Source organism: Callospermophilus lateralis, chromosome 10 (genome assembly GCF_048772815.1).
Source record: "Callospermophilus lateralis isolate mCalLat2 chromosome 10, mCalLat2.hap1, whole genome shotgun sequence".
Taxonomy (NCBI): domain Eukaryota; kingdom Metazoa; phylum Chordata; class Mammalia; order Rodentia; family Sciuridae; genus Callospermophilus; species Callospermophilus lateralis.
In genome coordinates, this window is record NC_135314.1 from 123786310 (window position 1) to 123808849 (window position 22540).

The following is a 22540-nucleotide window of genomic DNA, read 5'->3' on the forward strand; positions in this document are numbered from 1 at the left end:
TAATAGAAAAGGAATAGTTAATGATGCAAGAGAAAGAGAAAGCAGTAAGTAAGTAGCAAACCCTTGAATAGGTGAAGACTTTATTTTTCATCTGTATTCAGTGCATAAGGAGGGAGTAGCTTCAGATAAAAGGCTGGACAGTTCACACCATATTTCAGGAAGGAAGATAGATTTGCACATACAATTAAGTTTCTAGATTTGATAGTAGAATGATGATTGTTTTTATATTATTACTCTGGGGTATTTATTGTTATTTTGTGATATATATGTAACTTATAAAATCTCTCCACTCAGTTTAAGAACTTTTAGGTAGATTTTGTGGCTGAGGGAGAAAAATCATAGCCCCATATATCCAAATATATGTGGATGTTTACATAATGTTATTTTACGTAATGTTCTTATTTATAATAAATGGAAAAAACAGACTTCCAAACCCTGTATTTCATATATTGACATATCTGTGAAAAGACTATATATAGGTATTTGTAAATATGTACTATTTTTCTGTAAATATATTATTACCTTTTCCCATTCCAAAATGTATTCTTTAAAAATTTGGCATTAAAAAGAAATAAATTCCTCTCTGCATTTAATAATACCAGCAGCATGAAAGTGAACTCAAAAAATTACTAATACAAAATGACCAAGTAAGGGAACATAGTGGCTGTAGCTCAGTGCAAGGAGGGAAACATTTATTTTATCTTACACCTTTTATATATTTTTAAACTATACTACCTATTCTAAAAATAAATAAAATCTAAAATATTTCTTAGCTGTAAGTTTTTTCCTTTTTTTTTTTTCCCTCTTTCTTTCCACCAGTTGTTTAATGAACTTGTTCAAGAACAAGGTCCCAACCTAGATAGGACTTCTGCCCATGTCAGTGGCATTAAAGAATTGGCACGTCGCTTTGCCCTTACATTTGGACTGGACCAGATCAAGACACGAGAAGCAGTTGCCACACTTCACAAGTGAGTAACATAAGCAAACAATGTTATATAGAATCTAGTTTATTGGAATTTAACGAAAATAACTGTTTTGACCCATTTTTAAAGCAATAAATTACAGATTTTTCAAATTATAAGAACTATAGCTATTAATCTAATTTAGAGATTGTTAAGTAGGAGGTTTTTGTTTGTTTGTTTGTTTTTTGTGGTTGTAGATGGACGGAATGTCTTCATTTTATTTATTTTTATGTGGTACTGAGCTATAGCCCCAACCCAAATAGGAGGGCATTTTAATTTTATTTTTGTTTTATTTATTTATTTATTTATTTGTTTATTTATTTATTTATTTGCAAGTATAAATTCTTTGTTGCTACTTACAATCAGAAAACCCAGACAGTGTTGGTGAGATGGGCAGGATCTTCAGGGGTCTATCCTGGCTCCTCCTTTGTGGAGGAGCAAAGAACCTGCAGATAACACACCCAGTGGAAGGAAAGAGCCAAGGGGCATTCTGAAGAAGGAGGGCATTTTTAATTTGGGGGGGGAAAAAAATTATCATGCCGGGATATAGCTCAGTGGTTGAGCCACTTGCCTGATATATGGAAGGCACTAGGCTAGGTTCAATCTCCACCTCAAAAAAGAAAAAATTTATATGAACTGCACATTTTCTTTATCTTATAAAATGGAAAGTTTATTAACTTTCTTATCTGATCTATCAGTGAGAAAATTTGGGAAACAAGTTTAAAAGAGACTGTGCAGTACTGATTTGGTCAATCTCATTTCACAACTATGAAAACTGAATACAGAAAACCTCAGGCCTGAATTCACACAGCTGATTGATACTCTAAAGTTGAATACAAAAGCAAAATACATTATGAAAATTCGCATTGTTTTGCCATTTGAATTTATCAGATATTACTTTTTCAGTGATGATTTCACTCCCTTCCCAAATGTTTTTGTAATTTTAGCACATTAAGAGAACTACATGAACTATCTAGAACAATAAGATACTAAGGGTATTTTTGTGTTTTATTTTAACTTCAGGGATGGCATAGAGTTTGCCTTTAAATACCAAAATCAGAAAGGACAAGAATATCCACCTCCTAATCTGGCTTTTCTTGAAGTACTAAGTGAATTTTCTTCTAAACTTCTTCGACAGGACAAAAAGACTGTGTAAGTTGCACATTCCAAAGGAAGTGTTTTTTTATAATGACACCATTGAAATTTCAAAGGTTTCTTTCTTAAAAAGTGTTTAATGAGATAGACAAAATAACTGCTGATTTAAGGAACTTTGTTTTCTTTCAAGCTTTCATATTGTTATTCTCTTACTACTCACTTTTAGTAACTTAGAATGTATAAGATGAAATTAAACAGGTATTGAATCCTGCAATTCAAAGATATATGAACACTGAGCCATTGTATAACCTTTTCTTTAACATTAATTTTATTGTAGTTTCTATTTTTTTTATAATTGATGGAAGTCTAAAAAAATATATGTAGCTTTTAAAAGAAATTTTCAAATTTTTTTCATTTTTTTTAGTTATATATGACAGTAGAATGTATTTTGACATATCAAACATACATGGAGTATAACTTTCCATTTTTGTGATTGTACATGATGTAGAGTTAGACTGTTTGTGTATTCATATATGAACATAGAAAAGTTAGGTCTGATTCATTGTACTGTCTTTCCCATTCCCATCCTCATTTTCTTCCCTACTCCTCCCTGCCTGCCCCCAACCCACTTGTTGTGAGTCAGCATCCACATGTCAGAGAGAACATTCAGCCGTTGGTTTTGAGGAATTGGCTTATTTCACCTAGCATGATAGTCTCCACTTCCATCCATTTACTGGCAAATGCCATAATTTCATTCTTCTTTATCTCTAAGAACTATTCCATTGTGTAAATATGCCACATTTTCCTTATCCATTCATCTGTTGAAGGGCACCTAGGTTGGTACAATGACTTAGCTATTGTGAATTGAGCTTCTATAAACATTGATGTGATGACATCACTATAGTATGCTGATTTTAAGTCCTTTGGGTATATGCCAAGGAGTGGGATAGCTGGATCCAATGGTGGTTCCATTCCACGTTTTCTGAGGACTCCATACTGCTTTCCAGAAGGGTTGCACCAGTCCTACCAACAATGTATGAGTGTACCTTTTTCCCACATCCTCACCAGCCTTTATTATTACTTATATTCTTGTTAATTGCCATTCTGACTGGAGTGAAATGAAATCTCAGTGTAGTTTTAATTTGCATTTATCCAATTGCTGGTGATGTTGAACATTTTTTCATATATTTATTGACCAGTCATAATTATTCTTTTGTGAAGTGTCTGTTTATTCATTTTAATAGTTCCAAGCAGAGGTTTTTTATGTATTAGATCATGCAAACAGTGACAATTAGATAACTTCTTTTTCACCTTGTGTGCTCTTTCTTTTTCTTGCATGATTGCTCTGGCTAGGACTCCTGTACTGTGTTTAATACAAGTGATGAAAATAGGCATTCTAGTCTTTTGTTCCAGATCTAAGAGAGAACATGGAGCTAATGATATAAATCAGTGGTAGAGTACTTATGTAGCATATGTAGGGTCCTGGGTTCAATCTCCAGTGCTACCAATAAAAAGAAAGCTTTCAATTTTTCACCGTTCAGAACCATATTAGCTGTAGATTTGTCATATATGATTTTTATTATATTTTGAGGTAATTTCCTTCTGTAACCTAATTTATTTAGAATTATTATCATAAGAGGATATTGAATTTGATCAAATGCCTTGATCATATGGTTTTTGTCCTTCTCTGTTGATGTTTGTATTATATTACACTTAGCTACATCCCCAGTCCTTTTTGAGACAGGATCTCACAAAGTTGCCCAGGCTGGCCTTGAACTTGAGATCCTCCTGCCTCAACCTCTGAGTCCCTGGGAGTATAGGCATGTACCATTACACTCGGCCCCATTTCTTTTCTTACCTTTATGATCATATTATGTTGCTACCATTTCAAAATAGCTTGTTACAGTCAATACATGTTTCTTGTAAGCCTTATGTTAACCACAAAGCAAAAATCTATAGTAGATAAACAAATCATGAGCAAGAAACTAAAACACACTATTATAGTAAATAATTTAACCCCGAAGACTTTGAGACAGTGAGAAAGAAAAGAACTATTATAAAACTAGAAAACAAGATATAAAGTGGCCATAGTAAGGCTTAACATATCAGTAATTACCTTGAATATAAACTGACTGAATTCTCTAACAGACATAGAATGACTGAATGGATTTTAAAAAAAAATGCAACTATACACTACTGACTAGAAACTCACTTCACTAAAGATGTGTATAGACTGAAAACTTTGAAAAAAAATAATATTTTCCATGAAATCTTTCCCAAAAGAAAGTAGGAGTACCTGAGCATGGTGGTGCACACCTGTAATCCCAGCAGCTTGGGAGGCAAGAGAATTACAAGTTTAAAGCCAGCCTCAGCTAAAGTGAGGCACTAAGCAACTCAGGGAGACCCCTGGGTTGAATTCCTAGTAACCAAAAAAGGCAAAAGAAACAGAACTACGGATGTAACTCAAGTGATTCAGTGCTTGCCTATCATGAGCAAGGCCCTCATTAGATCTCCAGCACTGCAAAAAATAAAAAGTGATATTATTTTTAAAACTATTATTTAAAACTCTACCCTTATTTTCCATTTCTTCAACATTTAGAATGTCTTATGTCTTATTTTTCATCTTTCTGTATTGCCTCTCTTAACATAATGATGTGATTATTATTTTTAATTGATTGGTCTTTTAGTTTTTATATTGAAGTTATGAATGGTTTATATAATGTTTACAGTATTACAGCATTCTAATTTTGTATACTTACTCTTACCTGTGAGTTTCATACCTTCCAGGATTTTCTTCTTATTAATATCTCTTTTCTTTCAGATTCAGTAACTAGTAGAGATTTAATCTCTCAGCTTTTATTTGTTCAGGAATGTCTTTATCTCTTTTATGTTCCTAAGGGATACTATTGTTGGGTACTGATGCAGTTTTTTACCTTTTAGTCCTGTGAAAATAACTTGTTCCTCTTTCCTGGCCTTTAAAGTTATTTCTGAGAAGTCAGCTATCAGGAGAATTGGGACATCCTTTTATGTTTGTTTTTTTTCCCCCTCTTCTTGCTGCTTTGAGAATCTTCTCCTTATCTTTCACCTTTAAGAACTTGATTATAATATATCTTGGGGTAGACTTGGTTGGGATAAATATAACTGGGAACCTCTGTCCTTCCTATTTTTGTGTATTTGTGTTCTTTTCTAGGTTTGGAAGTTTTCTGTTATTATTTCTTGAAGTAAGTTTTGTACCCCCTTTGACATTTCAAGTCATTAAATCCCAGTATCCCAAATATTTGCTCTTCTAATACTATCCCAAGCTCATGTATGCTTCCTTCATTCCTCATTTTTTGTTGTTTTCTCCTCCACTTATTTTTAAGTAACTCATTTTTAAGCTCTTCTTTCTTGTTTGATCTATTCTGCTATTGATGACTTCTATCATGTTTTTAATTTCACTTAGTGTATTTTTCAACTCAAGGCTTTCTGTTTGATTTTAATTGCTTTCATCTGTTTCTCTCTCAGAATATTGAATTATTTTTCTGTATCTTAAAGCTCAGTTTCCTTGAAACAGTTGTTTTAAATTATCCATCCAAGAGTTCACCCAAACAGATAACTATATGGTCAGTTCATGTTGCTTTATTTTCACCATAAGATATGGTCACAGTTTCATGAAAGTTTTTGATGCTGATTGGTGTGCAGTGTCATCTTTAAAAGTACAGGCATTTATTCCAGTCTGTAGTCTTGCTTCCACCACCCCCTCCCCCGCAAGAAATTCTCAATTTACAGCTTATTTTGTCTGAGTCTATAGTCACTTCTGCTGTTTTAGCCCTAGACAGGAAGCATCCTTTGGTCAGGTTTGATAGGAGTCTGCTCTTGGTGTATTGTTGCTGTTTTAGCAATAATTACCATAGAGAGACCAGCCCCAGGCTTCTGTGACACATGTAAGACCACCAGTGCCACAATGCTGTGTCATACTCTGAATCTCAAAGCCACAGGAAGCTCCACAGTCTTTTGGATTTCTGTTTTCATTCATCTGAAAGTATCTTTTTATTTTACTTATTATTTATTTTTTAACCTATTGGTTATTCAGTTATTCAGGAGTATTTTAATTGTCACACATTTGTGACTTTTTAATTTTTATTGATTTTTTTGTACTGGGGAGTGAGCCCAGAGGTAATTTTACCACTGAGCTACATCATCCTTAGCCCCACTCTTTGGTGGTGAGGGTGGGGGTGGTGGTGCAGGGTGTGACTAAGTTTCTTAGGGCCTCAGAAATTTGTGAATTTCTAAATTTCCCTTCTGTTATTGATTTCTAATTTCATTCTGTTGTCACAGATCATGTATGTATAATTTTAATCCTTTTGAATTTATTGAGACTTGATTTTATGGAACATATGATCTAACCTGGAAAATGTTCCGTGTATACTTAAGAAGATCATATTTTTCTGGTTTTGGGGTAGAATTTTGTTCTGTAGGTGTCTGTAGGTGGCTTATAGTTTGTTTTTTGTTTTTTGTTTTTAAGAGAGAGTGAGAGAGAGAGAGAAGTTTAATATTTATTTTTTAGTTTTCGGTGGACACAACATCTTTGTTTGTATGTGATGCTGAGGATCGAACCCGGGCCGCACGCATGCCAGGCGAGCGCGCTACCACTTGAGCCACATCCCCAGCCCCGGCTTATAGTTTTGATTGTGGTGTTTTAAGTCTTCAATTTCCTTGTTAATCTTTTCCTAGTTCTATGTTTTGTTGTTGTTTGTTTGTTTGTACTTGAGATTGAACTCAAAAGTGCTTTACCACTTAACCACATCCCCACTCACTAAGTTGTTGAAATTGGTTTCAAACTTGGAATCCTCTTGTCTCGGCCTCCTGAACCGCTGGGATTACAGGTGTGTACCATTTGCACCCATATGAAAAGTAGGATATTGAAGTCTATTATTGAATTGACTCCTCATCTCTTCCGTTCTGTCAGTTTTTCCTTCATGTATTTTGGGGCTCTGTTAGGTATATATAGATTTTTAATTGTTATATATCTTTCTGATCAATTGATTGATATTTTAAAGTGTCCTATTCCATGTTTAGTAATTTTTATCTTGCCTCTATTTTGTCTGATATTAGTATTACCCCTCCAGCTCTATTTTGGTTTCTATTTACATAATATGTCTTTTTTTCCATCATTTTACTTTCTGTCTTTTTGTCCTTAAATCTAAAGTGTGTTTCATACAGACAATATAAGATTGGGCTATGCCTTTTTTTTTAATCCATCTGATAATTTATGTTATATTTTTTGTTTCCTATATATCTTCTGGGATTTTTGTTCTTTCTCCTTTACTGTCTTTTTATATTGAGGATGTTTACTTGTGTGACATGATCTTTGTGTTTTCCAGTTTATTAGTGATTTTCTGAGGCCATACAGTAGGCATATTATTAAAATTTACTTAAGGCTGGGTGCCGGGTGCCGTGGTACACACCTATAATCCTAGCTTCTGGGGGGCCCAGTGGGAGGGGGGATAATGCAGGAGGATCACAAGTTCTAAGCCAGCCTCAGCAAAAGCGAGGTGCTAAGCAACTCAGTGAAACCTTGTCTCTAAATAAAATACATAATAGGGCTGGTAATGTGGCTCAGTGGTCAAGTGCCCCTGAGTTCAATCCCTGGTCCCTTAAAAAAAATTACTTCAGATTTACTGTATCTTAATTCTGAAGGAATATAGAAACTTACACATAACTCATTTCCTTCTCTTTTTGAGTGTGTGCTATTTTTATAATTATTAGTTGATATAATCTTACGTCTTTTTAAGAAGATGAGAAAAGAAAGTAAAAATATATTTGGAGGTTGTTACATTAACCTATTTACCATTTTTAATTCTTTTAATTTCTTCCTGTGGATTTCAATGGCCATCTACTGTCATTCCCTACTGTAATGCAACTTTTCTCCCACCTACTTTTTTTGTGCTTATTATCAAATATATTACATTTCTGGTTTTGGCCCCAATAATACAGTAATACTATATATACTATATTATATTTACAGATCAGTAAAGAAAGGAAGTAAATGTGCATTGTATTGTCTTTTATCACTACCTTCACAAGTACCTTTACTCATTTTCTTTGTTTTTTCATATACATTCAAATCATCCTCTGGTATCATTGCTTTCAGCTTGAAAAACTTCCTCTAATATTTCTTCTTACTCTAAGGCAAGTTTGCTAGCAAAAAAAAGTCTCTCAGCTTTTATTCATTTGGGACTTACTTTATTTTAAATTTTGCTTGACACAGATCCTTGTTGAGGGCTGGGGATGTAACTCAGGGATAGAACACTTGCCTAACATGCATGAGGTCCTGGGTTCCATCCTTGGCACTAAAAAAAAAAAAAAAAAAAAAATGTGTTTGATAAGTTTTTTACTTTCAGCAATTTGTTATTCCACTGCCTTCTGGCCTCCATTGTGCCTAATGAGAAGTCATCACTTAGTTTTATTGGATTTTCTTCATAAATAGTGAGTTACTTTTCTCTTACTGCTTCAAGATTTTCTCTTGATTTTTAACTTTCAGAAAGCATTTTTCCTATGATGATTCTTGGTTTGGATTTCTTTGCATTAATCCTGTTTCAGTCTATTGTGCTTTGTAGATTTTTAAAGTAATATTTTTCCTTAGACTTGGGAAATGTTTAGCCATTATTTCTCTAATTTTTTTTATTTCTTTATTACATTGGGAGTGCATTTCATGGTATCTCACATTTCTCTCAGGCTCTAGTTTATTTTTCTTTATTCTTTTTTCTTTCTCCTTTAGATTGTGTAATCTCTTAATATATCCTCAAGTTGGGTTGGGTTGGGTTGGGTTGGTTTGGTTTGGTCTCGGGCAGGGTTGTCTGTTCATATCTACTGTTGAGCCCCTGTAATTTATTTTCATTTTCATTTTTGCACTTTTCAACTTCAGAATTTCCAAAGGGTAGCTGAAGGTGTGGTTCAAAAATAGAGTTCTTGCTTAGCATGTACAAAGCCCTTGGTTCTATCCCCTGTACCAAAAAGGAAAGGAATTTCCATTTGGCTCTGTCATTATCTTTTCTTTTTATACATATTCTCTATTTGATCATCATACTTTTAATTCTTTAGATGTGTTTCTTTTTTTATCTCTGAATATATTTGCAGTAATTACTTTGAAATCATTGTGGGCTATGGACCTAGTGCTTGCTTCCCCGCATCCTTTCTGTACATCACATTTTCCTGTTGTTAAAGCATATTATGGGCTAAGGATATAGCTCAGTTGGTAGAGTGCTTGCCTTGCACGCACAAGGCCCTGGGTTCCATCCCCAGCACCACAAATTATTTATATATATTTTATTTATTTATTTATTTATTTTTCCCCCCTGAAAACTGGATAAAACAATGTATTTTAGAAAATACATTGCAATTACATTGTGAAGTAATTATTTACTTCTGACACTGATTGCCTACCTTCCTAGTGGCTTATTTTTTTGTGTTTTTTTTTTTTTGTTGTTGTTGTTGTTTGTTTGTTTTTTGCTTGGTCATTTGTTTAGTTACTTGGATGAACAAATTTTGTGATATCTGTTTCCTCTGTAATGTGCTCCTCTAATGTACCTGTTCAGATCCTTTTTCCTTTGTTTTTAACATTTGACCTAGCTACCCAACAGTCACCCTTGGATCAGGTTGTATTTTAACTCCCTGAGCCAGTTAGAATTTTACCCTTTATGGATAGATGTGTGTGTGGCTTGAAGGCTACTGTCATAATTCAGGTTGGTTACATTTTTACTCCTTGTTTTAAGCCAGGGACTAGCAGCTTTGAAGATCCCTCTCTCTCTGATGGCTCCTGAGAGTGGCAGCCAAATTATGTACAGTTTTCAGAGGACCAGGAGAGCACATGATTTTATTTTTAAGCCTTGTTTCCTAGAAGTTGCCCCTAGGTCAGAATAGCTCATTGTTCATCTGTGTTTTCAGAGGCTATGTTTAAGCCCCTTTTGCTGCAATAATTGAATATTGATAGATCTGTGTGTGGCTTGGAGAATGCTTTCAAGTCTGTCCCATTCCCTACCCTATTCGCCCTTATGTTGGTGCAGCTTAGCATATGTACATAACTTTGCCACTACCAGGATTTTTATTTTTTTTAACCTTTTCCAAATCTGTTTAATGAATAAACTCACAAAATTTGAAGCCTCTAAACAGTACGTTCTTACTTCAAGCACAGCATTTATATAAGCAGAACAATAACAAAAAGTTATCCTTCTTTCATGTAAGAATAAATGTATATAATGCCTAATTATTCCAGCATCCTGTTAGTAGCCACCAAGAATTGGTAGTGAAGCATTTTCCCATTCTGAGATGGGAGGGAGGGGGAAAAAGCATGCCAGAACACTATAAGCACAGTGGAGGACCTAGTAGGCTAAACTCAAATGAATCAATTAGAACTCTTAAAATGAAGAATCATTTTGTTTGGTGGATGGGGTGAAGAGTTGAAGCTGCTCCTTTTCTAAAAATAATAAGAATATATATATAACATGATGTTTTGATATATGTATATGTTGGGAAATGATTATTATAGTCAAGCTAATTAACATCCAACTGTCATCCAAGAAATCACTGTCATCCCAGAAGAGCTCTTCTTGGCTCTCTTTTCCTGGTTCTCTTCTGGAGTCTTAGCTGTCATTTGTTGCTAATAATATCAAAGACCTACTGGCACCATCTTGCCTTTCATCAAGATCTCATTGTTTACAACAAGGCCCTTTCGAAAGGAATTTTCTAAATAATGTCAGCCCTGGCTAGACAACTACAGAGATTCTTCCTTATAGTCTGCCCAGCCCCTGGGCAGAAATTTTAACACTTAATCCACTGAAAGGAGGAAGGAAGGATGGGGTAGGGTGGAAATAGCTTCTCCCAGAATAGTTACTATCAGAAGCTTTTCTCTTAAAGCAGGGGGAGGCTGGGTAACCATTGGTTCTCAGCTTACCCCTTCAGTTAGAGTTGAGATATTTAGGGCCCTAGTACTCTCAGCCTGCTTGTGCTTGGAGTTCCTACCCCACAAGTTGAGGCCAGGAGCGTCACTCATTCCAGCTGCTACTCAGAATAAAGCTGCAACACAGGACTAGAAGGTGTTGCAAAAGGCAAGTACTATGTTCCTCCCTTGCAGGGTAGCCCTAGGCTGGAAGCTAGAAAGAGGGAGCTCTGCTCTTCTTAGCCACCTGCCTGGAGTAGAGTTTCTACAACTTAGAACTGTAGTAGCAGAGAGGGAACAAGAGAAGAAAACAAATTGTGGTTCAGATGCTTATAAACTCTTGTTGTTCTTACCAAGACTTTATAATAGGTTTTCTTGAATAATTTTTTTCTTTATTTGCTGTATGTCCTATGGATGATTTGTGAAAACTTTATTGTTTTTTATAATTTTTACCTGTTAAAAGTTGTTTTCCTAGGGAGAGGGCTTTCTGATTTTCTCACTCCACCATTCCAAAAATTCTGCCCTGATCTGAACACCTTAAATAGAAAACTCACTATCTTTTTGAGGCAACTTCTAATTTTTTTTTTTTTTTTGACCATTGGTGTTTAAAAGAAGAAACATAGAAAAGACAAACATGCACATATACATACATGCACCCTTCCTGATTTAAATACACCTTCTCTGATTCAAAAGCATTCTAGAAATATGTGAAGTAAAACCTTAATTCTCAGTCCTCTTCTTCCACAGGTGACTACCGCTAATGTCTGTCCTTAGGGTTCTTTAGAGCCTTCAGAAAAAGAACCTCAGATTAAAAAATTAAATAAGTAATACAGTAACTGCTCACATGGAAATCATTGCTACATTTCATTTGTGTTTCTAGTCATTCATACCTAGAGAAATTCCTTACTGAGCAGATGATGGAAAGGAGAGAAGATGTATGGCTTCCACTCATCTCCTATAGAAATTCGTTAGTCACTGGAGGTGAAGATGATAGGATGTCTGTGAACAGTGGAAGTAGCAGCAGTAAAACCTCCTCAGTAAGGAATAAGAAAGGACGACCCCCACTTCACAAAAAACGAGTAGAAGGTAAGTCTGCATTTTCATGAGACGAATGATTTGCCTGGCTTAGATAAATAGGAAGTAATCTGTTGAAGTAAGGTAGTGTTAGGAACATGATGTCCTTGTATATTTGATACTCACTGAATGATACAGGTAAAAAGGTTAGAATAGACAAAGGGGGACAGAAAAGGGTCAAGGAACTTGAAAAAGCATGGAGTATGGGCTGGGGTTCTGGCTCGGTGGTAAAGCACATGCCTGGCATATGTGAGGCTCGGGGTTCAATCCTCAGCACCACATAAAAATAAATAAATAAAATAAAGGTATTGTGTCCATCTACAACTTAAAAAAAATTTTTTTAAACATGGAGTAGAGAGGAAGATACACACAGAAAAAAAGGAGAAACATTTATGAAAGACTGATCCCTAAACTATATGCCTTTAATACATTAAAATTTTATATACAAAGATCAGTGGCGGGACTGGGGTTGTAGCTCAGTAGCAGAACATTTGCCTCGCATGTGTAAACCACTCAGCATCACATAAAAATAAATAAATAAATAATGAAGGTAGTATGTCCATCTACCACTAAAATATTTTTTAAAAATCATCCTGTTGGGGCTGGGGATGTGGCTCTAGCGGTAGCGTGCTCGCCTGGCATGCGTGCGGCCTGGGTTCGATCCTCAGCACCACATACAAACAAAGATGTTGTGTCCGCCAAAAACTAAAAAATAAATATTTAAAAAAAAAATCTGTCCTGTTGTATCAAAATTCATTTTAATAATGGAGGGCTACTGGTAATTTGAGGGTAGACCTTTACAACAAATTGAATATGCCAGAATAGTGTTCCAGTTCTGTCATTGGTTGGTTAATTTATTTTTGTAGCATAAGACATTGATGGTTAAATTTTATAACCCTCTTGCACTGTGGGGAACAGGGAGTTGAACTGTCATAAAAATCTGATGAATGGTAGGTATTCCCATATATATATATTTAGTAGTCTTAACAAAGTTTAAGATTTCTTTTTAAGTTTTAGCTTTGCAAATTAGTCTTTTTTAAAAGTCCAAAGAATAAAAATATAAAATTCTATCTTTGGATTGTAGGATACTGGAATTTTCTCTAAAGAATGACCCCAGTCATTTCCCTTTGAAAATACATCTACAGCAGTCTTATTAGGCTGCCCATATTGATATATGGGGGTTTTTTTCCTTATTCACAGATTTTCTTAGATATAATATTCATAGTAGCTAACATTCACTAAATCTTTGCTGTATGTTTTATGTGCATTATATCATATAATTGTTTATAGCTTTATTTATTTATTGGTTATATGTGGTGCTGAGAATCGAATCCATTGCCTCACACATGCTAGGAAAGCACTCTACCACTGAGCCACAACTTCAGCCCCATAATTGTTTATAAATGTTTTATAAATCAGCTGAGTTTAACACTTGTCCAGATTTTACACAGAAGAAACTAAGGCTGAAAGAATTTAAATAATAAGTAATCTACTAAATGGAATAGTTAGTATTATTACCTTTAAGACTATGGGAAGAATGTATAGACCAAATAACCTAATTTGCTAATTATTCAATTGAAAAAAATTTTTGCTGTGTGAATTTGAAACATACAGAATGACTAAAATAGTTTGCATGCCTAGAGCTTTCAGGCAGCAGTTTCATCTGTTTGAGATCAAGATGAGAATGCATTACAGAGGAATCTATAAAGGATTACAAGTGAGTTCTTCCTGAAGTTATTGAATAAGTCTTTATCAAGCACCTTCCTAAGAAGTGAGCTAAGTGCTACAGATTAAGAATTAATAAAATAGCTCTTGGTGCAGATGGGGAGACAGAAAAGAGAAACAGGCAGTTTGAGTTCATCATGATCAGTGCTTTGATGAGCTAAACATAGCAGGCTCTGGCAATATGTAGGGAGTGACCAAATTTTTAATGAATCAGGAAAGATTTTCTGGAAAAGATGACATGAAATAGAGAACTGACATTTATAATTTAATAAACTAAATGATATCAAGTTTTTGACCATTACTTGTACTGTGGCAGAGAATAAAAATTTTGAGTTATATGTTGAATAAAAAGCAGTATGAATAAAACATGATTAAACACATTTTTGTTGATTTGATTCAATAGTGAGTTTCAGGTCAGTAAAATGGCCTTAACCAGACAATGAGTGGATATTTTCAAGGGCAGAAAAGCCAATCCAGAATGTTCACATGTCTGAGAAAATACCAAATATCTGAGAGACACTGAGAGAGATGAAATGCTTGGTGGCAGATGAGGAACCTAACACATGCACATCTCTGAAACTTATTAGGGAGAGGAAAAACAAGGTGATTGATATTATACTTTGTGACTTTGTGATTATAATTCTTCCAAATATTTTTTTTCTTTTAAGAACTGGGAGTGAACCCAGGACACTTCCACTGAGCTATACCTCTGGCCCTTTTTTATTTTTATTTCTTTATTTTGAGACAGGATCTGGCCAAGCTAGTTGCCCAGTCCTGAATTTGCTATCCTTCTACCTCAGCTTTCCAAGTAGCTGGGACTACTGACATGTACCACATAGAACTCATTTTTAAAATTCTTCTCACATTAAAATAATGTAAACTTTTTATAGGTAGAACCATTATGATTAATGCCTTATTTTAGTTTATTAATGTCTTGGTTTAGTTATGCAAATAATGACTTAGATCTTTATAAACCATCTTCAGAAGCAGGAAAAAATAGTTCCTGGCCCCTTTGAAGAAACTCAAATCTAATTACAGAGAGAGCATGTGCATATGACTGATGACCTGCTAATGTATAATTGAGTCCTAAGTAAGCAAAAATTATTATATTCCCTCTAGAAGTTAAATGAGAATGGTTAAATGGGGGCTGGGTGGTGGGATGATCAGAGAAGGCTTCCTTAGAGGACTCGGAAGCATAAAATAGCCTCTTCCTGTGTCCACATATATAATCTGGCAAAACGAGTTATTTTGGGTAATATGTCCATTTGTGTACAACTTGCTGATTTCCCTTTAAAGGACAGCCGGTCTTTAAATGCTGCTGCCTAGGGCCCCTGTGAGGCTCAGGAAATACATCCTTTGTTGCTTGAGGAGAGAATAGCTAGAGAGGGCCCTGACTGACCCCACTCCTAACTACTAACCCCTTATAAGGCGAATGAATCCTCAGAGATTAACTTGAGAGACATGATAATGTGGTAATAGCTAATATGTGATGATTGCGTATATTACCTCATTTAATCCTTACAACTCTGTGAAGCTAGGTAAACTTTAGAAGTTCAGTAACTCAATGCAAAGACAAACGAGACTTGGAACTAGGATTCAGACTAGGGTCTTCAAGTTTCTTGTAACTTCCACCAGATATCACTCCCATCTGTGACATTCTGGTATGCTAATTGAAATTTTACAGATGAAAGTCTGGATAACACATGGCTCAACAGGACTGACACCATGATTCAGACTCCTGGCCCCCTACCAGCCCCACAGCTCACTTCCACCGTGTTGCGAGAGAATAGCCGGCCCATGGGAGAACAGATTCAAGAACCTGAGACTGAGCATGGTTCTGAACCAGACTTTTTACACAAGTAAGTACTGAGAACTCATTTTCTTGCCATAAAACTTTAAAACTGTTAAAGTAAGAAAAACTTTATCACATTGCTGATCAGATCTTTCAAAAATGAAGTTACAAATAAAGAAGATACATAGGACTGGGGATGGAGCTCAGTGGTACATTGCTTGACCAGCATTCCCTGGGTTCCATCTCCAGTACTGACCCAAAATTCAAGATTTATGAAAAGGCTATGAGCAGTGTTATGGATATCTCTTCCTCAATATTTAAAGACCTTTACTGATAATAGTGGAACAAGCTTTATATCATGTTATTTAAGTAGCCTCAGTTTTCTTAACTTTCAAGATATAAGGATAGTTTCATCTCCTATCAACATCACAGGAATATGTAAGAATAAACTAGAAGTATTCTGCTGAAGACAACTTGGGAAGGGAAGCTAGAAACCTTAAATACCAATTAATATTATTACTAAATTGCATTCTTGTTATGTCTGTACCAGAAAAGTACTATCTCTTTGTGGAGTTCCTGTATATTGCCAATGAAATATCTTTTATTCTTTTTTTTTCTTAATATTTATTTTTTAGTAGTAGTTGGACACAATACCTTTATTTTATTTATGTGGTGCTGAGGATCGAACCCAGGGTCTCTCCCATGCTAGGCGAGCGGGCTACCACTGAGCCACAATCCCAATCCCTCTTTTATTCTTTAATAAAAACTTTTCTTCTTAAAATAAGTTCACAAGCCTTTAGATGCATAGTATCTCACTAAATGCTAATTTCAGTTGGAATTCACATATTCATTGGCCAGGTCTGTTGTTTTTTAGGGACTTCCAAGAAGATAACACAGGTTACTTCCTTGACAAAATAGCCTGTGAAAGCCTCTGCTAGTCTGTCCAATGTCTAAGCAAACAGACTTTTTCATACACTACATTTTTATCATCCATTTAATTAATATTTTTGTCTTGGTTACATTTATATTTTAAACTGTTCATGGATTAAGAATTTTTTAAGATCTTATTTGATAAGTGCTGAGACTAGTTGCCCTCTGAGAACCAACATCATGACTTTTACCCACAGTGGCAATCAGATTGTTTTCTGGTACACAGGGCTCTGAAAAATTGTAGAGAAGGCAAGGGTGATGCTATGAGTTTTGCCATAAAAATCTACTAGTTGTTTTTATTTTTCTTTTTTTCTACCTAGTCTTGAGACTAGATCCTCATTTGTGTTTATCTGAATATAGTGAGTTATGCTATAAATAACAGGATAAGAGACAACTAACAGTAGATTGAAATGGAAAAGATTAGAAATGTAGTAGGTTACTAAATTTAGTAGGTTACAAAATCTGAAAGGATAGTATTATTTCTGTTCCTTAGAGGCTTGCTGTCCAATAAGGCACACCTGTGAATGGTGCGGTAGCCTGAAACGAGTCTGAGAAGTATTCTTTAGCAGGGATTTGGAGAACAAGGGCGACAGTTTAAAGCATTACCAACTAGCCCCAACCTGCTTCTCTTGGAGACCTCTGAGTAATCTTTTTGGGCAACTTACTGCCCTTTTCACAAAGGCACTGAAATAAATCCAACTGATTCCTCCTATGGGGATTAAGTCAGCCAACCAGGGCTTTCTTAGCATGGGGCTGGTTAGCTAAATCTGCCGCCACAAAATGAATAATAGTACCCTTTCTTAGTCCTCAGATGCAGATCTCTTGGTTAGGCCAGCCGAAGTTAGAAGACTTAAATCGGAAGGACAGAACAGGAATGAACTACATGAAAGTGAGAACTGGAGTAAGACATGCTGTGTAAGTGTTACAGTGATTATCTTGAGATCATAACAATTATGTGATGCTAGTCAGTCTGGGTGTCTCTAATGTTTAATCTTAGGAGTTAAAGTTATAATTCTAGATATGCTGTGCAGCACAGAATAGGAATAGAGGGCTCCTAAGCTTCAGGCATTTAAATGCTAGCACTTACCAGCTACATGGACTTGGGCGAGCTCTAAAACACCTGTGCCTCAGGTTCCTCATATGTAAAGTTTGGGGGAAATTGACAGAGTTTAATAAATGTTCCATTATTTTTGCATTTACTTATCATGATTTGAAGAGAAATCTGAGTGAATCAAAAGAGTGTGATCCTTAATTATCTTGAAGTTCAGAATCATAATTTATGTACTCCGTCAGAAATAATTAGAAGGTGTGCTTTTCATTGGTTAGAAGAGCCAAAACTCCAAATTTGATGAGTCTAAACAGCTTTCTGACTCTATTTTTTCTTCATCAGTCGGGGTCTGATGGAGGAAGATGCTGAGCCCATCTTTGAAGATGTGATGATGTCATCCCGGAGCCAGTTAGAAGATATGAATGAAGAATTTGAAGACACCATGGTTATTGATCTAGTAAGGAAATTTCTGTTAAAATATATGAGAGCATTGGGGTAAGATGATGCTCTGTTCTCTGAATGCTGTGAGGTGAGGAGTGGTAACATTGACCAACAGTGAGCAGTTGGATGAACTTATGTGTTTTTTAAGCCTGCTTTGAAAGCCATCATATTTTGAATTCTGGCAGTAACAGGGTCTGATTCCTCACCCAACACCTTTTCTTGAGAAAGAACTCATCCCAGATCTTTCAACATAGTATATCTGGCATCTTGTACTTTAAATTGGAGTCTGACAATATATACTGTACTCCAACATAACAACCAAATGCAGTATATATATCAAACAGTTTTGTATATTATTTATACAAGAAAATTTGAGTATGGACTAGATACAGGTGATGCTAAGAAATCATTTTTCAGGAATAGTAATGCATGGTGTTAATGTTTTTAAAAAGTTTCCATTAGTTAAAAATAACATTGAATATAGATAAAATGACATGGGAAAGAAAAAACAGGAGACTCAATGAAGCAAGATTGACCAAATGTTTGACAATTGTAGCTAAGTGATCAGTACCTGGAAATTCATCATACTGGGTTTCCCAGTATATCAGTTGGATGGGACTGCCATAGCAAATACCACAGACTGACTGGCTTAAACAGCCAGGAATCCAAGATAAAAGTATCAGCAGAGTTGATTGCATTTTGTGTTCTTTTTCCTTACGTTATAGATAGCTGCCTTCTCCCTTTGTTTTCATGTGGTCTTTTCTTATAAGGAAACTGGTTACATTTAATTAAGGCTTACTCATATGACCTTATACTTCTTCTTTTTTTTTTTTTTTTTCTTTCCTTCTTGGCCTTACAGGGATTGAACCCAAGGCCTCATACATGCAGGGCAAGCACTTCACACTAAGCTGTATCCATAGCCCTTTTTATTTTTGAGATAAGGTCTTGCTAAGTTATGTACACTGGCCTTGAAATTGTGATCTTCGGTGCTGGGGTAGTGGCTCAGCAGTAGAATGCTCGCCTCGCGCGTGCAAGACCTTGGGTTCAATCCTCAGCACCACATAAAAATAAATAAGTGAAATAAAGGTATTGTGTTCAACTACAATAAAAAATAAATAAATATTTTTTAAAATATTGTGATCTGCCTGCCCCAGATATAATCGCATTCTAAGGTTCTAGGAGTTGTAAATTGCCAGGGGAGGAGGCATAATTCAGTCCATAACATTCTGCTTTGTGTGCTTTGAGGATTCCATAATGAAAAGTTTTTACAAGAAATGTCATTCGAATCTGTAACCTTCCTGTCCTCAGTCCCAGTAGCTTTCAAACTATCTACTTTGGAGAATTCACTGAAATTCATCACCTAGTATTTAATCATTTTTATAATGATTCTGTGACTTAAAAGGGAAGATATGTTTTGTGGGCCCAAAATTAATATCTACATGCTCACTTTTTAAAAATCTGTTGCATAAAACAGCCAATTTCTCATTCTCCTTTAAAAATCAACCCTTGGGGACTGGGGATGTGGCTCAAGCGGTAGCACGCTCGCCTGGCATGCGTGCGGCCCGGGTTCGATTCTCAGCACCATATACAAAGAAAGATGTTGTGTCCGCCGAAAACTAAAAAATAAATATTAAAAAAAAAAAAAATCAACCCTTGGCCAGGCACAGTGTCATACACCTGTAATCTCAGCGGCTTGGGAGGCAGAGGCAGAAGGATTGAGAGTTCAAAGCCAGCCTCAGCAATTTAACGAGGCGCTAAGCAACTCAATGAGACCCTGTCTCTAATAAAATACAAAATAGGGCTGGGGACGTGGCTCAGTGTCAAGTGCTACTGAGTTTAATCCCCAGTACTCAAGAAAAAAAAAACAACCATTGCTGGGCACCTTGGTGCACACTTGTAATCCCAGCAACTTAGACTGAGGCAGGAGGATCTCTAGTTCAAACCCAGTCTAAACAGCTTACCAAGACTCTCTGCCCCTAATAAAATACAAAAGAGCTAGGATGTGGCTCGGCGGTTAAGCACCCTGTGTTCAATTCCCAGTACCAAAATAATAATAATAATTGACCCTTAATGTTTCTGTGTAGTTATACCATCAGAAATGTTACCTGATTTTTACATTACATTGTCTTAATGATCTCAAGAAAAATATTAATTTCTCTTTTAAGCCCCCGTCAAGAAATCGAAGAGAGCGAGCTGAGCTGAGGCCAGACTTCTTTGACTCTGCAGCTATCATAGAAGATGATTCAGTAAATATTAAATTAGTGCTTTTTATTTATGGTTTCTTAGGTCATGTAGATACATGAAATTAATAATTGTGTTTCTCATTTTCTAGGGATTTGGGATGCCTATGTTCTGAAGTCTGAAGAAAATACAAATCTGGAACTCTATTATTTAGAGCTAGAGGCCTATATACTGTGATAGCTTGTATGGGGAAAAAAACACTTTTGATGTGATCTGATTTGTTTTTTAATCAAATGATTAAGGTCAATCCCTTTTTGCAGTGACAGAGAAGAGGAGCATGTAAACTACCCAAGGAAATGGTGAATGTCACCTCAGAAAGACTGACCCCAAAAAAATCATTTGTGTCCTAATATTGGACGTAGTACAGATTGTGTGTTTTTCTGGAGGGAGGAAGAAATTTTAAATTTTTAAAACAGCTGTCAAGAAACACTGTTATACACCTGTTTTATGAAAACTCAGCATTGAGTAAAAAAAAAAAAAATATTTTTAACTTTATTTTCCTGTTGTACAATTTAAAAACCGTTTTAACATTTTGCCTTTTTATGTTTTAAAAGCTAACCATTTTTATTAAATCTATGAGTAAGCAGCTCATCCTAATCGCCGAAGAGTGTTTTTGGAGCTCACTGGATTTGGTTGACCTTGTAGAACACAGAAACATGAAGGAACAGAGCATTGACAAGCTAAGATGGAATTCTGACACCGTGCATCTCTGCCAAAAACCACACACCCTCTGTGGATATGGATATGAATTCCCAGATTTTATATACTCTTGAATAAAAAGGTTTATTTTTATTTATAAGTGGGCATAAAATAAATGTCCATGCAGCCATTTTTCCAACAGATGCTGTACTCAGTTCATTTTATATAGAATAGGGAGATTCGAATACAGTGCATTTTCTATTGGTATTTGTTCTGTGCATTTTTAGCAACTTCTACCAGCAAATAAAGTATTCTCAGTAAAACAAAAATGGTTCAAGTTATCAGTTTGCTGTTTTTAACCACTTATTTCATGCCCTGCCAAATTCAAGTTACACAGACTTCCATTTTTTTAATGAAGAATCATGAAGAATCCTTTGCCATTCAAAAGTAATTTTAAGTGTAACATAACTGTGTTTACTTCCCATGCACTTACTATCCTTATGCGCTAATTTTGTGAATTAAGTTTGCCAATTATAGAAGTATGTGCTGCATAGAAGTCTGTGCTTAGAGGGTGAAGTTCCTAAGATTACCTTGAAATACAGCTACATTTCAGTGTTAAATGTGCGTATTGAGAATAATTCTTTTTGGGGGAAAATGTATGACTCTTCAGGACAGTCTTCAATTGTTTAAAATTATAATCTGATTAGACTATTATGACTTGCTGCTGCTGTTTTTTTAAAAAGCCCACTTAGTCTCTTCCTTCTGGTTTTTAATATAAGCCTCAGTATTTCCAAACCAATCCATCCACAGCTGTTTCTGGGCTGGTTTTTAAAGTAGCTGCAAGAGAATCATGAGGCTTTCCCTTTTTACCAAAAATTAACAGCATTTTTAAAAATTCTGTGCACCTCTAATTATATTTTGTGTGGGAAAGCAAAATAGATAATTTTATTCATCCTTTTAAGCAGACAGATTTTTTCTCAACATTTGTACAGTTATTTAAAAAAAAAAAAAAAACTTGGTCACCAAAAAATGTTTTATCTGCTAATTCAGCAATTCCTGGGCTCCAGTTAAGGGAGCTAGGGCCTTTCTCCTAGAAATGTGGGCTTCACTGGAAGTAAAGGAGCAGGAATGACTGGCCTGTCCATCCAGCCCTGCCTGTGATTCTGGTCAAGGAGCAAACCAGGAGGGGTCCTGACATATGCACAGACTGATCCTTTGCTTGTAGTCTCTTGTGGAAGACAGATGCTTAAACTTACAGACTACCATGCAACAACAAAAAAGTCTTAATATCTACTCCAATGGGTTTCCAGTTGAGTTTGAAGTCAATCAAATTTTTGTATTTTCAGTGTCTCCTTGATTGGTTTTGCTAGTAATTCTGTAAATTGTACATTTGCAATATGAGGTTTTTTTCCTTTTGTACAATTTGAAACTGATGCTTCACCTTTCCTTTAATAAACTATTCAAAATCAGGTTTGTGGTAGTCATCCTACTGTTCCTACTAGGTAAAGCTTTAAGGAGATTTGTTTCCTCTCTGCTCAAGAGAATTTGCTCTTTCAGGCAATTTGTTTAATGATGATGAGGTTATCTATATTAGGTGTTTTCCCTGGAGAGAGTGAGGAGGCCAAGTCCTCTGTAGTTTGAGGCATGAAAATGAATATGCACTGTCACCTGGGTTC

General features: G+C 35.5%; 1 protein-coding gene across 2 annotated transcripts in view; it reads left to right on the forward strand.

Moving 5' to 3' along the window:
• Stag1 (STAG1 cohesin complex component) overlaps window positions 1-22333 on the forward strand; it is a 362710-nt gene extending 340377 nt beyond the window's left edge. For both annotated transcript variants that reach the window (XM_076867213.2, XM_076867214.2), the window contains 8 exons: window positions 820-968; window positions 1986-2114; window positions 11855-12060; window positions 15458-15632; window positions 17300-17410; window positions 17886-18000; window positions 20150-20230; window positions 20317-22333. In XM_076867213.2, coding sequence (XP_076723328.1) covers window positions 820-968; window positions 1986-2114; window positions 11855-12060; window positions 15458-15632; window positions 17300-17410; window positions 17886-18000; window positions 20150-20230; window positions 20317-20340 — 990 coding nt within the window. In that variant the 3' untranslated portion in view covers window positions 20341-22333. The remainder of the gene's footprint in view (window positions 1-819; window positions 969-1985; window positions 2115-11854; window positions 12061-15457; window positions 15633-17299; window positions 17411-17885; window positions 18001-20149; window positions 20231-20316) is intronic.
• Window positions 22334-22540: the final 207 nt, after the last annotated feature.